We start from the raw sequence: 24,113 nt of genomic DNA, 5'->3' as shown, positions 1-24,113 counted from the left end.
GTGATGAATATATGACACAACTTCATCTGAACACTTGTCCAGATTAGATAAGGACTTTAAACAACTTTTTTTCAGGTTAAATAATAGTATAATAATATATAATTTATTCTGATAAGTCAAAGGCAAATTTTTTAAATTATAATCTTTCTTGATCGGTATCAATAAACTTTTTATGAAATTTTATGTTGTATTTTGACAAATATATTCAGTTAATATGCAGAAAAATAGATCTGAACTAAGGTCTCAAGCAGAATAAGTTTACAAAAAATCTAACTAGTTAATGCTAACCTATAGACTCAAAAAAATTAACAAGTTATTCCTAACCTACAGACTTGAAAAAATTAACAAGGTAATGTTAACCTATATACTCGAAAAATTTAACTAGTTAATGCTAACCTATAGACTCGAAAAAGGTGTTCTTTAGATGTTGTATTAGTGGTAGTATAAGATTTTAAAAATTTATTAAAAATAAAGAAAACTTTGTTTAAACATTAAAAAAGCATGACAAAAAAAAGTCTAAAGATATTGCTTAGATATAAAATGCTGATTAAATCATGAGAACTCCAAATTTTAGAATTTAAATTCAAACTTATAAATTACCTTAACTACACCGAGTGTTCATATATATTTTGTAAATTTAAGTTTTAAAGGTTACTTGATATTTCATACAAGGCTGAGTGCAAAAGATAATTCTATATATATATACACAAAAATGAACTGAAAAATATTTCAAATAAATACAAAAAAAAGTAGAAATAAAGCATTTTAAATATCCAACTTCTTTTCTGACTCCAGGAGACTGTTCAGTCTTAAGAAAGTTCAGAAGAACTTCAAGCAAATTTGGATACTTCTTATATGGCTCAACAACATATCTATAAAATTACAATAAAGAAAGCATCAAAAACAAAATGTCAATAAACTTATTTTAAAAAAGGTTTACATACCCTGTGCTTTCTACTAGTTGTCCTAGTGTACATAATGCAACCTAAAAAGTATTCCATTGTTTAAAAATAATTTACAAAAGAAAGTACACACCTATCTAGATTGTGATTTTAATGGGAATTAAAAATGGTGCTATAAAAAATTCTTTTATTCATTAATAGTTTTTTTAATTCATTCTTTTTAACATATTACGCATTTTTTTAATTCATTTTTGCACATTATTTTTAACGTATTACACATTTGAATTGTTTAAAGTACTATTTTTAAAACCACAATCATTATGTAACATGTTATATTTTTCATTATTATTTAATAAATACCTCTCTTTTTCATTATTATTTAATAAACATCTCTCTTTTTCGTTATTATCTAATAATTACCTCTCTTTTTGCAAGGGAAGAAGCATCTTGAAGCATTTCAATTATAACCGGAAATAACTCATCTATATACTTTCGCATTTCAAAACCACCAACCTTTTAAAAGCAAAAAAAAAACAAAAATGTAAACAGAAATTTAAATATAAGAGAGAATTATCTTTTTTAAATCCAAGTACCTGTGCTAGTTCCCCAATAGTAGCAAGTATACTAGTAACAACACCAGGGTTTGGATCTTTATCTTTTAATTTAGGTACTAGAGCCTATTATGTAAAAAATATTTTAAAATATAATTCTAATTTTAATTTGCTATTTTGTTTTATTCTTTGGAAACAGTAACATTATATTCTAGTAGCTTTAAACCCTTATAATTAAATAGTAACCTTTAAAATTGGCTCCATGTATGGTCGAATCAATCTGGGAGCATTGGAAACTAGGTGAGCAAGCATTCTCGCACTCTGCTCTCTACTTCTTCCAACACCGCTATATTCAAGTTCAGTTAGTATCTGTAATTGAATATACATGTATTATGAAAATTAATAATTATTTTTCTTTATATGTAAAAACCTGGGGAGGCGATAACTATAAGGGAGAGATTAACATTAAGAAAAATTGATAAGCATTTATATATGTATATATATATATATATATATATATATATATATATATATATATACATGTATATATGTATGTATGTATATATATATGCATATATATATATATATATATATATATATATATATATATATATATATATATATATATATATATATATATATATATATATATATATATATATATATATATATAGATATATTTATATATAGATATATTTTTGAATGTAGACGTCATGTATGAGAGTATGTAAATTATTATTTTATAAACATCAATAAATACGAATTTCTCTTGATACTAAATTGAGAAATTCTTATTTATTAGTGTTTATAAAATAATAATAATAATAATAATAATAATAATAATAATAATAATAATATATATATATATACATATATATATATATATATATATATATATATATATATATATATATATACACACATGTATATATATATGTATATGTATATATATATATGTATATATATATATATGTATATATGTATATATATATGTATATATATATATATATGTGTGTATATATATATATGTGTATATATATATATATATATATATATGTATATATATACACACACACAAACATGTATATGCACACACACAAATATAAACATCATTTGCAATCATTATACTTGGATAAGAGTTCTTCTTAAAGAAGGCATAATATAAGCTGGATTGTAACTGCTTAATCTGCCAATCATGCAAAGTGCAAGTTCACGAATCTCAAACTCTTCATCATTTAAAGCAATAAATAATGCCTGCAAGTTTTCAGCTTGAGCCAAGTGAGAATCAAACTTTTGGTCCAATGATTTAAGCACACAAAAACGAATATCTGGATCTGATTTATAAAAAAAGGAGTAAAACATATCTTTTTACTATTAACTTATAAAGAAACCAAATACCTAACTTTGCACAAAAAAACTTGATAAATTGTAATTTTGAAACAAGGTTAAATATAAAATAAAGATTAAAATAAATTATATGGCTATAGAATAGAATAAAGGTAAGAAGTTCAACTTTTCTAAAACTTCTGAATAACCTTACTACTTTTCTAAAAACTCGTTTTTTTCTAAAAGGTAGTTTTTAGAAAAGTATTTTTTTTCCCAGAAGTTACTTTCTGCATACATTTCTTACAATAAAAATATAAAAAGAGATATAAAAAGAAATACAATTATTCAAGAACTTAAGAGGAGCTAAATTCAGCACAAGAGCTTGAACTAAAGTTTAAACCAAGAAACTCAAACTAAATTAAAACTAAAATTGTCACCAAAAACTTAATAAAAATCAAACTAAAATTTAAGATAATGAACAAAAACAATGTGTGTAATGTTTGGCTTTCATTAAACTAAATTTCATTGAAAATTTTTAAACTGCATTTTTTGGTTTACTTTAGGCAAATATTGTTTCATTACCTTAAACAATTTGCAACACTATTTAAAAAAAATTTATACCTTGATCAGTTATTCCAACAGTAAGCAGCTTACTGAGAACATCACTTACAACTTGGGTGTTTGCTGAACTGATAGGATAAGAAATTGATACATTTGGCACTACCATAGGCTACAGAAAAGCATTTAAATAAGAATCGTTAAACTAAAATATTTATTTCTTATTCTATTTTATATGATATATAGTTATATACAGATAATCATCTACAGTCTAATATTTTTCTCTAGACAACCGTTTTGGTTGTCTAGAGAAAAATTTTCACGCACAATTACTGAATGCAGAATAAATCAGATATATTTTGCCTTCAGCATTGCTAAACTTTTCTGAACCAGCTTTTTTATCAATCCATAATATAAATAAAAGCCATCTATAAAATATAAAATATTTTAAAAAAGTATAAAAATAATAATATTTAGCAAAATTTGCTTTGTGTTTTTTTTTTAAAGAATTAAATATTTAATGCAATTATTTTAAATTAAATTTATTACATTAAATGCAAAGTTTTTTCTCCTTAATGATACTTGTTTCGTAATTACACAGCATTGTTGTACTGTAAATTACCTTAATGTTATTTGAAATATGTCAGATTTTTTAGTGCACTTGTCTTAACAAAATGTGTAACAGTGTAGTCACTACAGAGCACGTCAACAAAATATATAACAAGTGTTGAAACAACTAAATGTGTAACAACATTGTATAAAACACACTTATTACATACTCTGTGCAACAAACCTAACTAACTGTGTGAAGACTATGGCAAGTTTCTTTTTGTTATTATGAAAACTAAATTGAGTTGAAATTCATAATAATGACATGATTGTTTGGTGATCTTATATTTAGATTCCTAGCAAAATAAAAATTTTTGTTTACACTAAATTACACTAAATTACAAAAAAAACTTTAACATTGTTTAATATACAGACTTGGTCGGGAAGCGGGTGCGATTGCACTCTATTTCTGACAATGCATCAAATATTTAGTTGCTACAACTTGGCCACGGTTATTTAGACATTTTGAGAACATTTCAAAAATGCACAAGATTAAATTGACAGACAGGAGACAATTACAAAAAAACTTAACTAAAAAAAGTAAAGTATTCTTAACAAAAAAACAAATCATAACTAAAACAAAATAAATTTCATTAAGAATTAATAATTTCTAAACTTTGCTCTTTTATAATTTTTTAATAAATTAAGCAACACTTTTTCATTAAGTAACAACTTACTATTAATGATCATTTATTAAGGATACAAACTCTATTCAATTTATCAAAGAGTATAGTACTATTTCTTAGACAATACTTTTTTATAACCATTTTGTGTGTATTTTGCAAAGTTTAAAATAGTTGAAACGATTCTTCTTAAGGTGGAAAGTAAGGTGAACAAAAGAAATAATCATTGAGTTACTTTAGAAATTTTAAATCTTTTTTTTTAACAATTTCTTTAAAGTGTTACAAAAAATTCTGCAACGTACCAGACCCCTGAATCAGCTGTCTATAATGATCAGTATAAAACTAAGTATACCTTTAATAGCTTTACATTTTCCCTCGGTTTATTATAAATATATATTATAAATTAATATATAAGAGGCATATTACATTCTAAATGAATTATGATTTTATTTTGCAAACTAAAAGCAAAAAGTTTTTGTTACATCAAATTATTTGAAAGCAAACTTTTATGATTAAACTAAAAACCCAAGAATAAACCATAAAGAGGAAGCAGAACTGCTTTACAATACCACAATGTTTAAGGTGGGGATGCATTTTTTTGTTTTTAAAACATTAAAACAAAAAAAAAGTCCTCCGCCCCATATCTGTGTACATACTTTATAAAAAACATTTGAAATAATATAAAAACCTCTAATATAAAAATATTTGATTACAAAAGATTAATGTTATGAAATTAATTCTTTAAGTGTGTTGAAACTTTATTTTTGGGATATACATGGAAGCAAACACGAATTTAGATGCTCTCAAATCATCTAAAATATATACAGTCTAAATATAATATGCATATCAACTAAATATAATATGCATGGTCAGGATTAAAATGCGAGAGCATCCCCTTCCCAACCAAGCCTGAACATAATATTAAGCATATATACTTACATGTAATGTAGGTTCCAATAGATATGAACATGTACGAACTGCTTCAATTCTGATTCTTTTGTGCTCATTCAATAAGAAAGCAGCACAACTAGTAATGTGGCGCGATAAGCCCTGTCCTAATAAATATATTTCATAATGCTAGCATAAATATATGCTTCATATATAATATATGAAGCGTATATACAAGTTAACATATATATAAGCATATATATGTATGCTATACAAGCATGCATACATATATATATATATATATATATATATATATATATATATATATATATATATATATATATATATATATATATATATATATATGCTAAAAGATCCAATTACTCAATTAAAAAGTTCTTTCAAACACTTTTTGTAAATTTTTTATTTTCAATAGTCAGATGTAAAAAATAGTAGCAAACAAGAAACTATTTTAAAACTAAATTTTAAAATACATTCCTGTTTAATATACATATACAATATTACATTTACTTTTTATTTGTTATTAGTTAATATAACTATTTTATTTTTATTTAAAAAAACTATTTTATTTATATTTAAAAAAAGAATTTTAAAAGGTTATAAAACATTTAAAACAACTTCTTTTTCATTTTTAGAGTTTTAACAATGTTTTGAATATTATAATCACACTTTATTTAATATTTTCAGAAAGAAAATATTAATAATCTTAGATTTTTTATGGTTGGCATAGAAACAAGTTGAGCATGGTTGACATAACAAGTTAAGCCATGATACTACAATTAGGGTTTCTAACAGCTGTTAACAGAAACCAGAAAACAGCTGTAATCAGCAGTTCCTTTTAGATAATTATATAAAAAAACTCTAAAATGATTGCAAAACTATTACCTTAAGCAATAAATTCCGCACAAATGGAATAAAAGCTGTAGCGCTAAATTAACAGTGTTGGAATAACGATACAAGAAACACATAGGTGTAACTTGTAATAGTTTAATAAAATATAGAAATAAATGTTAAATAAAACATAATGCTGATTTCTCTTTCCTATTTATAAGAATACAAAGCATAACAGTGAGGTTGAATTGTTGATATTATAGACTAAACTAATTGAATTTGCAATTAATTATTTCAATACTTTTCTAGAAAACAGATATTTTCCTTATTATGAAGAATATATACTATATATGTATATATAATGTACTAATTCAATAGAGATGTTATCTGTTTACACAAGCTTAAAGGCTCACTTAAAATCAAAGCATGGAATTGGTTGGTCTCAAACTGAAAAAACTCCTCCTGAACAATTTGTAGCAGAAAAGAAACCTAAAACAATGGTTGATTTTGTTCAATATAAGAGCTTAAATGAAATAGTTTCTGATGTGGCCACAGACGGAATATCCATCAGAAATCAGTTCATTTGCGGTGCGAATAAAAAAGAAGGATATTAACTTCCAAAAAATGAAGCTTATCAATGCTGATTTTAATAACAAGAAAAATTAAATGGTTTCAGAAATTGTTTCAAAAATTGCGAAGGGAAAAAAAATTCAGTATAAGTGTTGAAGAGTATACAACTGTTTGCCATCTCCGCTTCTCTGGAATAAAACTGCATTATAGTGAAGAAAATAAAATATACAAGCAGGATTAGTGTTCATCTTTGTTTAGTGCAATGCTGAAGCAATGGTCAAAAAACTATCTATTTACTTTTTTAAGAAAAGTTTTTCAATTGAATTTTATAAAGACTTGATTAGATCAACACAAGACATTGAAATATATAAAAACTTTCAAAATTATCGACCTGTATTACATTAATCAAGGCGTTCACTTGGGAGTAACTGACACTTTGTATAAGAAAAATGCCAGAGTTAGTTTAAGTAAGTTAGATTTGGTCTCTGATGATGAAGATCAGGTTGACAATTATGAGAATAATGACACGAGGTTGTGCAAATAGATTATTCAGAAATAGATTTCCATTATATATCAAATATATCAGAAATTCAACTGTTAGAAATCAAATCTAAAGTCAAAGTAACTCAGTCAAAAGTAACTCAAATATTTGGAGCTGAAATTGAATTGCACCTTGACAATCAACATTGTTGGAATCCCACAACAGCTGATCCACAGATTAAAACAAAACTTTGCATGTTTGAGACAATAACTGAGTTAAATTTGCTTGGTCTGATCAATATGGTGAATTTTAATGTTTTGTCGATGTTGAAAAACTGCCATGGATCCAATCAAAATTTCTGTTGAGACACTGAGTCATAAAAATTCAATGCTTTTGACTGGCTTTATGCTGATACTGTTATTGGCTTTATGCTGAAAAAACTTTAATATAAATAACAAGATTATAAAGGAGTTATAAGAAAACCTAAAGAAGCAAACAACTCAAAGATGGAATAATGATATAATGAACTTGTCAATATCACTGAGAAGTCCTTCGAATATTTCATCAAGAGACACTTTGCTCTTTGCTGGAAAATTGGTGAAAAGAATTTTTGGTTTTCAAGGAGATGTAAAAGCTTCTGATTCTGGTGATTCTGAAGGTCATCAAACAAGTCCAGCGTCACTATCTCTTTAAGAAAGAGTTGGATTTGTTTCTGAGAATGGAAAAAGTTACTCCTATCTCAACAGTCAACGATGAGTTCAAATGGCAAAAACAGTAATTTTTTCTATTTTGAAACACAGCAAAATGAACAGAAAATTGGCAAAAACTGTATAAGGCTGTTCTTACAATTAAACCGACATCCACCGATGTTGAACTTGTTTTTAAATTCAAAAAACTTTTTCACAAAGATTTAACCACGTCTTTTGAAGAAATCTCTGAATTCAATTGTGTTTCTTAAATTTTACTATAATAAAAAATAATGCTAGAAATCAGACTGTTTTTTGTATATTCCACAAAAACAGCTGTTAACAACTGTTTTTTTTTTTAATGTAAAACAGAAAAAAGCTGTTTTCTAAAACTACTTTTGCAAAACTCTAATTACAATGGACAAAGTGGGATTTGGGAATGAACAAACTTTAAATATTATTTTTTGCAAGTACACAATTTTACATTATATAACATGCATAAATATGCAATACATACTGTTTACTATTTCAAAAAACATTAATATAAAATTAATTAAAAATAGATTACTATGTAAGCTGACTAAAACATTACAATGCAATAAAGTCAATGCAGAAAAATTACAAAAAAATAATACCTTCAAAATCAAATGTTCCAAGTGTTCGCAGAGCTAATGTCGTCATAGCAATATCCTCATCAGCACTTGTGGTACCAGAAACTAAAACAATTCCACATCTTTAACTTAAATAAGTTCATATCAAGCTTGTCTAAAAAATTATGTTTTTAATTTGAAAAATTTAACGCTTAAATAAAATAAAACTTTCAAACAAACCTGCAGTAGTAGTAGCTGCAGCACTTTTTGGAAGACCTGTTTGCCGAGTAGGCCTTGGTTCAAGAATGTTTGTTAACAATATTATCAAACCATCTATAAAAAATATTGTTATAAGGTTTTTAAAAATTATCACTAAAAATTTATTAATATTAACAGTATTTATTAATCGTAAAGTTAAACTTTTTTTTTTTTAAATATGTTTAAATGCTTGTTTATATTCTTATACACTGAAATACATGTGAAATACACTTCGATATTTCACTGCAATGCACTTCAATATTTCAATATATCAAAATATGTTGGAATACATTGCCTGAATCGTTTTTGTGTATTTTTATAAATAATAATATAAATAAGGTGTGTGTGTATGTTTGTGTGCATGTAGATAAAAATATTAAATTTTTTTGTCTCTTTGTTACGGATCCTAAAAGTTGTGTGTATTTAATATCAAAAGTACAATCATATTTGAAAATGATTGTGATAGATTAAGAGGTCCCACTTTTTTCTAAAAAACAATTTGAAAAATTTTAGAGAAGCTCACAAGAGTGATTTTGCTAGATAAATTCTATTTAATATGTTTTGTTTAATGTACTAAATTCTTAAAATATATTATTTTGTTTTAATTTTAGTACGCATGACTGTCTAATATAGTAATGCTTTCTTCTTCAAAAAAAATTTTGTAAAAATAAAAAAAATACATCAAAAATCTGCGTGTTAAAACCAGCATTTAACTTATATAAAAACTATTTTTAACAATTCTATTAGAGAAGTTTTTTTTTACTATTTTTTTACAACGTTCTAATGGTTAGAGATGCTCCTATTGCTATTTTCAGGTATAAAATGTCAACAAGAAAAAATACAAATATTATTATATTTAGGAATCCTTTGCAGTAACCAAGGAACATATCTACACAGAAAAAATTTATCTGGTTTGTTTAATCAATAAAACGCTTGCTTCATCTGTTACTTAACTGCACAACAAACTGTTACCAACATCCCTCTTTTTTCTGAAGTTATCCTTCTAACTTGCTTATATGTCAGGTCAAGTCATACTGCTGCTACAGACCTTGTTTTAAAGGGTAAACTGGCGTGTCATTTACGTATGCACTAAGCCATTTAACATAAGCGGTTAGCCATTTCTGCCCAGTCAATTTTTATCATTTTTTAATAATTAAATTTTTTAAGTCTAAAGATATCGTTTAGGTGGTAAGATAAAAGAAGTAATTAACTTTATAAAAACCACTTAAGAAGTTTGAATGACGATTAAGTAAAAAAGTTTGCATAACAATTACATTTGATATTTGCGCTATTTACAAATGTAATAAGTCAAGAAAAAACAAAGAAAATTTAATTTTAAATTTAGTTATTTAATATTGAAAAAAAAAAATTGTAAGAAAATAGACATTCAACAATATGTACATTTAGAAAAAAACACTTCCAGATTTTTTTTCTTAATTAAAAAAATTAACTTGTTTTGCGGTAATTTATTATATTGGGGTAGTTAAAAAAGTTAATGTATTTAAATAAAAAAATAAACAATAAAGACAATTTTATGACGTCAAAACCACAATGAGCTAATGCCTTAAGCCATTTCTTATTTAAAACAAGGCCTGTTACTGGTAACATGTGACTCAGTACAACCTGTATTATGACCTGGTGCCTTGTAGGACACACTTTTTAGGCAAAGGCCAGAAAATGCCAACTCTGACTTCTCTGCCTTGGGGCATTTGATTGAGTGAAGACTAGAGATGGTGTCTTGATAAAAATACTCATCTTAGGCAGACATTAAACGCATTAGGCTACTGTCTTGTAGAAGGCCTCCAAGGCAAAGACTTAAGGGGTAAACAGATTTTGTCTGTCGACCAGCTTCGCACCCCTTATCAAATAAGCTAGTGTAAATGTATTTATAATACATTGTTTCCAGTTTAGAATATTGAATGCTGGATCTTCTTGACTAAATGCATGGGTTTTGCTTGTGTCTCTGTTTTTATGACTAGGCAACTCATTTTGTTATCTCCTGATGGGGGTACAGCTCTAAAAAAATTTTTTGTTTCTGACATTTTATGGTTCTGAGGCCGACTAGAAGTCAGGTTTCCCGAACTCTGTGGTAGCTCTCAGAGAGGCTGATTCCATCAACAGCTGTAAAATATCAGAGTACAAACAGTGCTATATTGCGCATAAGGGTGTCCCAAAAAAAAAGACTATACCCTAAAATGGTTGGAATTTGGTCTGTAGAAAAAAAAAATACCCATATGTTATGATTTATCTAGTCGCCAATTGCAAGATGTATGTTTTGAAAATTTGGATATAACAATTTTTTCCATATTTTTATTACTTTCGCTTTTGAAGAATTGTTATGAAAAAAGCATTGTTGTTAAAACATACTGAAAGATTTATTAGATAAGCTTATGAATGTTTATAAATTTGCAAAAGGTGCAAAGAGAAAATACAACTGCTCTATTAGTCCTGGAAAAACTGTTTACCTTCTTAATTATCCTATAAACAAATTGCCAACAAACCAACTGCCTTCTGTGGGAAATGTGTTGAGATATTACCTATTTTTAAACTAGGAAAAATTTTAAATTAGGAAAAAGCTACAGATTTAGGTCGGGATAAATTAAAGAAGTTCATTTAAAAATACACTAAAATGCTAAAAATGAAATCATTTGAGTTTAAAGATAAAACAAAGCATAACATTCTAGCAGAAGAATTTAAGTTCAAATTAAGTAATCTTTTTAATATTTCAAAAATGAATTTTGAGCAGAAAATAAGAGCAGCTAATAATGATCTAGAACTAGTTGAAAATGATTTAGAATTCTTTAAAGACCAAATAAAGGAAAGGAAAATGTTCGTTGAGGAAAAAGATGATGCAGCTTACAGAGCTAGCACTGAAAAGAGGAGGTTCAGATTTCTAACAATAGAAAAACAAAAACAAAAAGAGATTTGTGAAGTTCAAGGAAGCCAGGATAGTAGTATATCCACAGAGTAGTAGTATATAACCACAATTAAGTAGCCTCCTCATCTGTAGTGGCCTGCTGGGCCTTGGGGAGGTGAATTAACAAAAATATCTAAATTAAAAAAATATATATCAATATTTAGTGAAATTTTAGATGGATTTGAAATAGCCTACTGCAAATTTGACTCTTCAACAGATGATTAAAAAACAGATGAAAAAAAAAAAAGGTAATTGTGAACAACTTTTACTACGCTATTAAAAATAATTTTTATTTATTATCAAGTATTTATTTTATTTCCAGAACAACTTTAATATTAATAGAGGCATATTAACAAGTTTAAATAAAAAATTTATTTATTAAACACATTTAGATTAAAGAAAATGACTAAAATAATCATAGAGCTTACCCCTGATGAGCTTATTGAAGCAACATCAATTGTGGCAGCAAGATATAATATTGGAATATGACCTCAGACTGCAATTATGTCTGCCATTCTTTCCAAATCTAATTATAATTTTAAAGAAATAAACATCTCTAGGTCTTCTGTTCATATTTTGTTTTAGTTCTGCATTTTGACACTAAACTAGTTAATGAAATTTCAGAAGACCTTCAAATATCTGTTGTTTATCACAGATTGGCAGTGAGCGTTAGTTCTCCAGATGCTCCAGATTTTGACGATATATTGCTTGGGGTTGTCCAATTAAAAAATGATACTAGAACATGCCAAGCAATTGAACTAATAAAATTATTAGAATATTATAAGTGTGTTAATCAACTGTTTGCTTGCTGCTGCGATACAACCAGTAGTAATACACGGAAATATGCTGAGGCAATTCAATTGCTGAGCGTAAAACTTAACATTCCTTTAATATGGTTGTTATGCATGCATAACATATATGAGCTGCATATGTCTCACTTCATGGAAGTACTCACAGGAAAGACAAAAGGTCCCCATAGAGCATTATATTCAAAGTTTAAAAAAAAGTGGAACAATGTTTGTACAGAAGTAAACACTCTAATTATTATAGTAAAAACGAGTTGGGATAACCTAGAAGTTGATTCAGTGTTGCACACTCTTGCAAAAGATGCCCTTACTTTCTGTTCAAAAGCTCTGTTCAAAAATACATTTGCAAGAGGTGATTATAGAAACCTTTGCCAGCTTCTTGTTTTTTATATTGGTGGAAATGTAACTAATTTAAATTCCATCAACCTGGCGCTTGTCATGAGGCACGTTTTATGGTAGACGGACTTTACTTCCTGACATTAGAAATGACAAAAAATGTTATTAAAATAATGACAGAAAATGAAGAAAATGCTACCATTCTTTACGCAAAAGCACCCAAGAATGACCTTAATGCTTTCAGGGCAAGTCTTAAAATACAAGAGCAACACAATGACCAATTAGGACAGTCTTTAACAAAGAGTATAAAACGACACTCTTGGTACTTAATTCCTCAGCTTGTTGTATTAGCAATTGGAGATAGTGACGTTGAAGACAATGAAAAAATAAAAACGATTAATAACCTACTTGAATTTCCTATGCCTAGATTCCATATTGGGAATCCTCAAATTACTCCAGTTCTTGATTCTGAAACAACACTATCTCTTCTGGTTGGTCCAGTGTCTTGGTATCTTTTTAAAATTATTGGAATTTCAAAAAGCGAAATTAAACAATGGGTTTATGGTAGAGTAAAATCTTGGGATAACAATGAAAGTTATTGTAAGTTATGCTTATTTGTTAAATATCTCTCTACTTCTAACGACTGCCCAGAAAGAAACATCAAGCTTATACAAGACTTTGTGAAGGCATCTACAAATGATGATCAAAGGTAAAATATAATGCTTGTTGCAAAAGATCATAGAAAAAAATTACATACCAAAATGCCAAAAGATCAACTCACAAAAGCATATACTTTATAACTGTTTTCCTATGCGTTTAATTTAATAAGAATGTAAACCGTAAAAAAGTATAAGTCTCTCTGAATTTATAATTACACATCTAGCAAATTTGCTAACTTTGAATCAAATTTTTTTATATATTCTATTTTCATAGACCAAATCACATAGTTTGGAAGGTATAGTCTCTTGATTTTCAAGTTTTCATCATTTTTTGGGACACCCTATTGCGCATGGATGATGTCCCTGTTTGTACATTTGGTGGGCATTGTCAAGACCACATTTAGAGCCTTTTGTTACAGTTTAGGGTTTTTTATTAGTAATGAAAAAATTACTTGTTTAATAGATAGAATACTGAGTATTATCTGTGCTTTGAGGCAAGTTCTTTAACCAATTTAAAAAATGACTAAAATATCAAAAACTGTAAAACACTAAAAACCATTGTCATCACCAAGACCTCTAAATCATTCACTAATATTCGTGGTCTTTGAATTAACTTTTCTCTTGCAAAGTTCACCAGACCTTCTTGCTCTTTGTGAGAATAATTTGATTTTATCTGTCTCATCTTTTAATCTTAGTATTGATGGTTATCTTCCTTTTATTCGTAAAGACCCCAATAGCCACATGCTTGGCCTGGGCATTTACATTCGTAAAAAATATCTCATTTGTTGGGAAACTAGGTTTGAATCCACAGCCTATACTTTTATGTGCTTTTGTTTAGCACCACTTCACTCTATTCCCTTTCTCTTTGATCTTTATTGCTCTCCTTTATCTCATAAATGCACTCTTTTTAATATTATTTCTGTTCATATTGACCAGGCCCTCTCTCTTTATCCATCAGCCAATATCGCTGTTGGTGACTTTAATGCTCATCACACTGAATGGCTTGGCTCAAGTGTCAGTGACTCTGTAGGCACACAACTTTTGCCTTTCTCAATCTCTAACACAAATAGTCCACTTTCCAACTTGCTTTTCAGACAATCCGAACCATTTACCTTCTCTACTCGACTTATGTCTTGTTTTTGATCCTAGTCAGTGCTCAATTTCTCCACATTCAACCTTAGGTGCTTCTGATCCCGGTTTGATCTCTCTAAAACTATTATCTCATTCTTCTTTTTCATCAGAATTCTCCTATCATCGTACCTCTAACAACTACCTTATAGCTGACTAGGACTCTTTCCGTGATTTTCTTCGTGATGGCCCTTAGGTAGAAATCTTTCGCCTTCTTGCTGACATATGCACTTCCTACATAACTTCTTGGATTCAAGCTGGCATGGAATCTTTTATTCGCTCTCAACAATTCCAAGTCATGCCTCACTCTTCTCCATGATTTTCCTCTTATTGTGCTGCTGCAATTATTAATCAAAACCATTACTTTCATATCTATTTACAGACATCTATTTACTACTGCGAGAAATTATTGTAAAAAGGTTTTGTCTAAAGCCAAAACCCGCTATTCTCAGGTCACAAAATTCTTGTATTTTCTCTTGAAAACTAGGCTCCCAAGACTTCAGGAGAATCTTTAATAGTGTCTATAACATAGGTAAATCTGTTATTCCTTCTCTCTTGCATGGTTCAGATTTCGTTACCTCACCTAAAGAAAATACTGATTTGTTTGTGAAGAACTTTTTATCAATCTTATCTCTTGATTCCATAAATCACATCCTACCTGATATAGCCAACAAACAGGCTAATTGATTGCTTGACATTCATATCACTCCAGCTTCTGTATCTAAAATTATTTCCTGCTCAGATCTTCTACAACTTGTGGTCTAGACAACATACCTGTTATAGTATTGCAGTAGTGTTCTCTGGAGATGTCATCTATACTATTAAAACTATTTAACAAGTGCTTATCAGAGCCTTGTTTTCCAGTCTGTTGGAAAAGGGTATCTATTTTCAAAAATACTGGAGAGCGATTTGACTCGCCTAAATACCACCCTATTAGTCTTCTTTTTATAATAAGAAAGGTTTTTGAGTCTTTAACTAAAAAAGACTTCTTGTTCTTCTGCTGATTTGTTAACAGTAATAACTTACAGGTTTTGTCGAGTACTAGATAGATCTGGAGAAGTTAAGAGGAATTGCTCTCAACATTTCTAAAGCCTTTGATAAAGTTTTGCATGCTAGTCTTTTCCATAAGCTCTCTAAGAAGCCTACACCCTCTTTGTTTGGATTGCTTGGAAGAGGCATTTGAGCTTGAAAAGGATCTCACTTCTGCTACAGCATGGGGCTCTTAGTGGCTGGTGAGCTTTAACTTAAAACTCAATTTTTTTCAGCTAATCCTTATCACAACAACCTAGATCTTCCTACATTTATGAACAGTAATGTATTCTATGAGTGATTTAACCTTAGTCTTCTAGGATTAACTCTTACTTTTGATCTTTCTTGGAAACCATATATCAAATTGATTGCACCTCCTAAGGTTATTAGCATCTGCTAAGGTTGCATCTCTTTATTGTGTTTGCCACTTTCTTACTCTGGATTCTATTCTTTATCTCTATAAATCTCAAATCCATCCTTGAATGGAATACTGTTGCCATATCTGGAGCAAATCTTCAAATAATGCCTTTTCTCTTTTAAAGAAAGTGCAAAAACCCATTTAAACATAGTTGGACTTGCTCTTGCAGCCAATCTTTAACTATTGTCACATTATTGTAATGTTGTTTCTCTTTCTCCTTTCTATAAATACTATAAAGGTGGCTGCTCTAAAGAGCTAACATCTCTTGTGCCATTTACTAAAATTCATTCCTGTGTTACTTGCCATTCAATTAAGTCTCATCCTTTTACTGTGACTGTTCCTAAGCGCTCTGAAAATTCTTATTCAACTAAATTTTTCCTCAAAAATTGGTTCTTTGAAATTTGCTCCCTTCACCTTATTTTCTTGATTCATATAATTTGTAATCTTTCAAGTCATCTGTTAATCTTTTCTCTTCCAGTAACTTCTACCTCTAATAGTGGATGCTTGCAGTCTTTTTAGAAGTAAAGATATTTAAAAAAAATAATAAAAATAACCTGGAACAATTTTCTTATCAAATTATCCAAATTGGTAGATCCACCACAGGCTCTTAAAATATTTAAATGAAAAATAAATGCCATTTGCATAAAAAAGTCTTATGCATAAGAAGTATTTGATACTTGCCCATGAAAATGTGTTAATATAAAAAACAGAAACCACAAAAAAGTAAAACTCAATAAAATGTTGAAGTTCCATAATTAGTATGGAACATTTTAACTGAAAAAATATGAATTAAAAATATGAATTATAGAATATGATAATTGGAAATATAGACAAAAAGGAAACCATAAAGTTAGAACAATTTTTTTTAAAAAAGATAATAGCACAGCATCAGCTACCATTTCTAAATGATAAAATATGTTAATGTTAAGATGATAAAATATGTTAAAATAAATATTATGTACATCCAATATCTATAATTTTTTGCAACAATAAAATGTCAAGATAAAATTTATACACCATCAAAATTTTCAAAGATGACAAATAATCATTAACATAAATTAACATAAATTAAGGAAAGTACTAAAGTGCTACAAAACAGACATAAATATTTGAACTTGGGCCAGATAATGGAATACACTTGTATATCATATAGGCTTACTTGTCATTTGATCAATACTTTTTTAAAGGACAAAAAAATAGGCTATGTCTATAAATCCTACTCAATTATAACAAAATTTTAAAGGTACAATTTTTCAAGGAAGTAATAACTTTCAGGACCCATAACAAACCCTGAAAAAGGTAATTTTCACCTCACCCTTATATATATATATATATATATATATACTCTTTTTTTAGAAGATTTAGGCCATCACTGTCCTAATATGTCACATTATCTTGATATGTTTTAGGTGTTAAAATGTCAACTTTAATCCAGAAAGTTTTCCAGAAAAAGAAAAAAACAAAAAATATTGAAAAAAAAAAACAACTTTTTTTTACTGTAATAAAAGTCCTTTTTATCTGGATATATACTAATATCATATATAAAAAATAATATAATAGACATAAATAAATTCAAAATACTTTGAATTTGTTTTTTCATCTTTGGCATTGCTTCAGCTAATTCTTGGAGCGATGCTGTCAAAGCAGGACTAAAAAAAAAAGAAAAAAAAGTTCAAATTCTTTTGTGCATAGTTTATCAAAAAATAATATCAAATGATTTTTTCAAAACAATTACTATATTATGATGTAATTACTTAAAAAACAATGTATTTATACAAGCATTAAAATAATTATTCTTTTTTTTTTAAATTGGTATTGCATAAATTCACAGTACTTTTCTGTAACTTTGAAAAATAAAAATCTTAGACAGTTGGATCAGCAGTGAAATCAGCAATTTTGCTGATTGTGTACGTAAAATCAGCAATTTTGCTGATTGTGTATGGGGTTATGCTATTTATGTTAAGCTAAAAACTTTTCTGTTTGGTAATATTTAAATAACTTAATATCAATCAATCATTCAATCAATCAATGTATTTTGGAAAACGATATTACATCCACGGTCATTTACAAATAGTTATAAAACTAATATTAAGTAAATACCTATAAGTTGATATAAAAAAATATTTTTTAACACAAATAATAATAAAAATGATCAACAATGAATTAATAATAATGATAACACTATAATCATAAAAAATAATATATTGAGTATAATATTTATAAATTTACACTAAATAAAACCAATTAACTAAAATAAACAGAAAGAATTAAATAGTTTTAAATATTTAACATATATACAAAGTAAAATAAAGAATAAGTACATCCGAGGAGATTTTTTAGATTTTTTTACAAAAAATTATAATAAACAACAACAAAAAAACAAACAAAAAAAAAATAAAGAAAAACAAGACTGAATATAAAAAATAAAAATAATAATAATACTAACAACTATAATCAATACTACAAGAATACAACCGTTACAATAATAATCCAAAAAACTTAAAATAAACACGTCACACTCTAATATAAAATAATTAAAATCTCCAACTAACAGATAAAAATAGATTAGGTGGGTAAAAATGTATAGGAAAAGTCAACAAACAAGAAAATCAGTAACATTAAAACACAATACAAACACACACACACACACACAAAACAAAACATATATCATAATAATAAAAAACATAAAAATAGGGACAAAATCACAGAAAAAATAAAATTACACAACATTTAAACATAGAAATAAATTTTAAAAAGAATATATTTTTGTTACATCTTCGACTTTTCAAATTTATAAAAACATTCCATATTTTTCTTAACTTTGTTTAGCATTTAACTTCTTTTTTTTTCTCATACATTTTAATTTAAAGATATCTTTTTGTTGTATTTGATTGACATTTTTTTTTCTTTTTTTTTCTTTTGGCTTAATTTTGTTAATGCTTTCATTTATTCTTTAATATATTTATATTTTTCTTTTTTACTTTTAATAGTTTTTGTTTTTTTCTAGATGATTCTTTTTTCTTTCTTTTTCACCGTTACAAAAAAGCGACCGCCATTTGCGATGTCATTGCAAAGACATTTTAAACAGTATATTAATGAAGTAATAATGTTTATTTTAACGATATTTTAAAGAAGTAATTAACATTTTAAAAACCACACAAAAAGTTTAAATTAAAAATACATAAAATATACTCATTATTTACAAATATCATAAAAATTCAGGTAAAATAAAAAAAATAAAACTTGAATTAGTATAACTTTTTTTATTAAAATATTGATAAAAATGTAGCCCATCTTATTGGTAAATCATTCATGCTGGTTCTTAGTTTACAAAGATACTGAAAGTTCATATACTCCTATTGAAGGTGAATCTTTAGCTTTGTTAAATGGTTTAGAAAGTTGCAAAATGTTTGTCATGGAATGTTCTAACCTAATTGTCAAAGTTGACCACAAACCACCAGTAAATAGTTGACCACAAACCACTAGTTTTAACATTTAATTATTGAAATTTAGATGAACATTTATTCTCTAAATATTAATTTTGATGCCCCTATTAAAATGAATAGAATTTTTACAGAATCATCAAATGACTCAATGTATCAAAATTGATTACAACTTATACAAACAAGATTTCCGGAAAACAAAGTCTCTACGTAACCTTTATTTGAGCCTTTCTTGATCAAAAAGAATTTTTGGTTGTTTGAGAGTTTTGGTCAAAACATCATGATCTATACTGAGCTTCTGCATTACGGGTGACGAAGTCTTTCAAAGTCAAAGTTTCGAAGTGTACATTTGTAACTACGAAAATCAAAGTCAAGGTTTTGAAGTCAATCAAAGCAAATTCGGACTTCGAAAATGTTCAAATTTTTTTCCGAGGTATTTCAAATTTTTTTCGAAGTATTTAGACCATTTTTAATGGCCAGTTTTAGACCATTTTTAATGGATTTAAGAGCGTAAAAATTATGCAAAACAGAAAAGTAAATATATAAAACTTTTTTTAGATTTTATTCTTTGTAACAACTATTATTGTAATCGATTTGTATTACAATTTACATATGTACAAATTAAGTTTAATCGTCAGAAATATCAATGGAACCACTGTTTGTTCGGATCCTCTTGTTTTGTCGTAGTGGAGTGACAGCAGATTGATCTTTTTGGAAGGTCTTGGATTTCTATTCTGTTTCCTCTTCTGCTGTTTCAATTGTCAAAGCAGATCGTGCATTATTCATTTTTCCAATGTTGGTCTTGAGGTAAACAATTTTGTCAACATTTTGGGGATCCAATTTTGTTCTTGAATCAGTGACCACACTGCCTGCAGCTGCCCTTTCACTTGATGCAGAAGTTAAAGGAATGCCCAAGTATTTTCTTGCAACTTGGGAAAGTAGAGGAATCATTTTTGCATGGGCTTCCCATCACTTTAGGATATCAGTGTTTGAGGAATCGGGACGAAGGAGACCTTTGTATGTGTCTAACTCAATTTCAATTTTTGACTTTCCATCCCTGAACAGAATTTCTTCTCCAGACATTTCTAATGCCATTTTTCAGCTTCATCAAGGTCAAACCCAGACCCACTCAGATTAAGGGAAGCATTCCTGATTTGGGACAAATATTCTTGATGACTTGGATGCTCATTCACCAACCTGTCCTTGAGCCTTTCCAAATCACCATACTTTTTCACCAATGCACCCTTGAAAAAGGGTTGGAGAAAATTTCCCATGGCATGGTGGTGATTCTTTGTTCCGCTGTTTGGAAATCGCCTATTCAGCTCACCAGTCAGAATTTGGACAAAGTCTTTTGTGGCAGATTGTATGTCTGATTGAGCAATGGAGTTTAGCTTCATCTGAAGATTGACCAGTTGGCTGCAGGCAAGATGAAGTGTAGGATGCTTGTCAGCAAAAAAAGGCCTTGCTGACTTGCCAGAATGAATCCAAGATGGGTTGAACTTCCGCCAAAAGTAAAAACTGACTCTGTCGGGATGACATCAGCAAATTCACATTTACTGTCTTCTCTCAACCGAATTACAGAGGATCATCATGGACTTCGAGTTCCATCTAGTCAAGCAGTCTGTGATAATCTTGACGTAAGAAACTAAAAATAGAAAAAAAAACAATAAATATTAGGTGTCACAATTATTTGCATGTGAGAGGAGGAGGAGGGGGTGGACAATATTTCAGTGTTTATGAGATGTGTAATGTTCATTTTTACCAAATACTTTTATTAAATTAAAAGCCACTCAAGCGTGTAGATAATAACCATACTCACTCAAGCGTGCACAAAAAGAAGATATAAAAAAACAATTCACTCAACAAAAACGCCAAGAAACGATGGTTACTAAACAACTTGTTTACGAACTGAGACGCGTCTAGCGTCCTAGAAATATATAAAACAGTAGAGTGACAGTCAGAGAAAGAGAGAAAAAGTTGGAGAGAATCAGAGACAGTCAGAGAGTGAGTTAGTTAAGTGGAAGAGAGAGATAAAGTTGTATAGTGGCACTCGAGGAACGAACATGTTGTATTAGTTTATTATATGTTGTAATAATATTATATATGCAAAGAAACAATATCGAGTTCAGACTTATGGTGTATGATCTATATATATAAATAAATATTTAAAATAAAGTTACCGTGTAACATTTTGGGGGCACTGCCCGGATTCAAGTGGATTTTATCTCTGCTTGGACTGATCGATTCAGCACTGTAAGTAAAGATTGACATTCGTTAGTTCAACTTTAAATACATTAGACGAAACCCGCAATTAGTATATGAACTAGATATAATACTGAAATTAAACATTGATATTTACGTATGAGTCGCCTACGATCGGGAAAAATCTGCCTGTTCACCGAACCTAATCCTTGTTCCGATACCGCCAACAACATTCACAACTCTTTCAGTGATTCCTCCTCTGACTCAAATCACGCGTTAGACGTATCCGAAACCAACCCATTTAAACAAGACAATAGCCGATCTCCAACAAATAGTCCTGGAAAAAACAAGATGTCTCTAGAACAAATCATAGAACGCTTGGTAACAAGACCCATTCAAGAATTACAGCCTAAACCATTTAAAGGAACAGAAAACGAAGACATCACAGAGTGGCTAGCTAGTTTCTGTTGCGTTGCACTTCACAACCAATGGACAGACGTAAGAAAATTAATTTCGTTCCCCTTATATTTAGAAGGGAGTGCCTTAGTGTTTTATGAAACCCTTCCCACTCACATTAGAAACGATTTCTACCAACTCCAAGAACAGTTTTGGCAATATTATGACAAGGCAAACATTGCGTGGAATCGAAAAATAGAACTCTTTAGCTTGACGCAGGATACCGACCTCACCTCCTATATTAATACTTTAGATAAGCTGAGCCAACAACTCGGTATAGACGGAGAAACAAAACTAAACTTATTTATCAAAGGCTTGAAGCCCAATCTACGTGATGCGTTAAAACTTAAACAACCAGTTAACTATCAAACTGCAGTAGTGTTCGCTAAATTGCAAGACACAGTTACATCAGATTCAACCATCTCCCGGTTAGAGGCTAAGTTGGATGCACTCTTGAATCCTCATAAACAATCTATTGTAGAAAAGAAGTAGAATCGCTAAGGCGAAACAAAAACCTTCTTACCTCAAATGAAAAATTTCGTCTAAACGGACGTAATCTATGTACCAGTGATGGTCAGGTTATATGTAATCGATGCCTAAGAGTAGGACACACCTAAAGATCATGCTCCGAGAACATGTCCCAATACCCAAAGCAAACTCATTACCAACAGATATCGCCGCAACCTAATCGCTGGAACCTTAATATTCCACCCTCAACGTCATCTAATAATATTCCTTCTCCAAATCGACAATTCCAAACTAATGTGTCAAGGAATAACTCGTATTCAGGTAACCGGACATCCCAACGATATGCCAACGTACTTGAATCGGATCCTGAAGGTGACCCTGGTTCTGAGATCTGGGGTAAAGTATACGGAATCACGGTGCTTATTCTAATGGACACAGGCGCCAGATGCAGTGTAATGGACGAAACTATATTTGAAAATATCAAAAATCAAATAGACAAACCACTACCTTACTATGGTGTTTAAAAAACGGCTAATGGAACGCCGCTCTATATCCTCGGAAGAACTTTTTGCTCCATCGATATTGGAGGCAAAATATTTACAAATGAAATGTTAATTGCTAAAAACGTAACCCACCCAGTGATTTTGGGATATGACTTCATGAGTCAATTTAATGTTGTATTAGACTGTGGGAACCACCTGGTTAAATTTGGGAAAAGATTAAATGTACCCATGATTTTTCAACCAATTGACGATAAATTTGCCATAAGAAAAATTATTTGTGTTACGACAATTGGCCATAAAACGCAAGATAGAGAAACCGATGACAAGAGGACGGCTGTTCCAAAAACCTTAATGAGAAATAGCTACATTGGGTCTCTAATACCCCACAACAATACTTTAATACCGAAAAAGGACACAACGGACAACACCGACTTACCTATTCAACAACTCTTGACGAGTTTAAGATTATCACATAACCTTGCAAAGGAAAATATTCAAAAAGCACAGACAAAAATGAAGTTCCACTACGACCAAACAGCTAAAGTATATCCGTTTCAGGTAGGACATAAGGTAGGGGTATATACACCGATCACAAAAAAGGGTTTGGTGAAGAAACTCGTAAATTTCTGGCACGGCCCGTTTTGTTTAATTGAAAAAACATCTCCCATGACTTTTAAAGTCGAAAACATGAACAATAAGGAACTAGCTACACTAATTCATGTGTCTCGTTTCAAACAATGGTTTGGCTTTGAAGAAAAACCAACAACAGAGATAACTCTAAACGCCAAAGTTCTCATGGAGGCTACAGAAACAAGTGACGAATTCAACTTGGAGGAAACTAACGAAGAAACACA

At 29.0% G+C, this 24,113-nt stretch overlaps 1 protein-coding gene across 1 annotated transcript in view; it reads right to left on the bottom strand.

Annotated features, from left to right (window-relative positions):
- Positions 1-24,113, bottom strand: part of LOC100197178 (serine/threonine-protein kinase mTOR) — a 141,759-nt gene that overhangs the window by 60,767 nt on the left and 56,879 nt on the right. Inside the window, exons 11-21 of the mRNA XM_065813156.1 lie at positions 17,769-17,836; positions 8,877-8,969; positions 8,682-8,762; positions 5,509-5,624; positions 3,401-3,509; positions 2,582-2,787; positions 1,700-1,822; positions 1,496-1,579; positions 1,323-1,415; positions 945-985; positions 779-872 (exon numbers count right to left, since the gene is read on the bottom strand). Of these exons, the coding sequence (XP_065669228.1) occupies positions 779-872; positions 945-985; positions 1,323-1,415; positions 1,496-1,579; positions 1,700-1,822; positions 2,582-2,787; positions 3,401-3,509; positions 5,509-5,624; positions 8,682-8,762; positions 8,877-8,969; positions 17,769-17,836 (1,108 nt within the window). The remainder of the gene's footprint in view (positions 1-778; positions 873-944; positions 986-1,322; positions 1,416-1,495; positions 1,580-1,699; positions 1,823-2,581; positions 2,788-3,400; positions 3,510-5,508; positions 5,625-8,681; positions 8,763-8,876; positions 8,970-17,768; positions 17,837-24,113) is intronic.

The sequence above is a fragment of the Hydra vulgaris genome, chromosome 12 (assembly GCF_038396675.1).
Source record: "Hydra vulgaris chromosome 12, alternate assembly HydraT2T_AEP".
NCBI classification, from domain to species: Eukaryota; Metazoa; Cnidaria; class Hydrozoa; order Anthoathecata; family Hydridae; genus Hydra; species Hydra vulgaris.
This window is presented reverse-complemented; position numbering and strand designations above follow the sequence as displayed.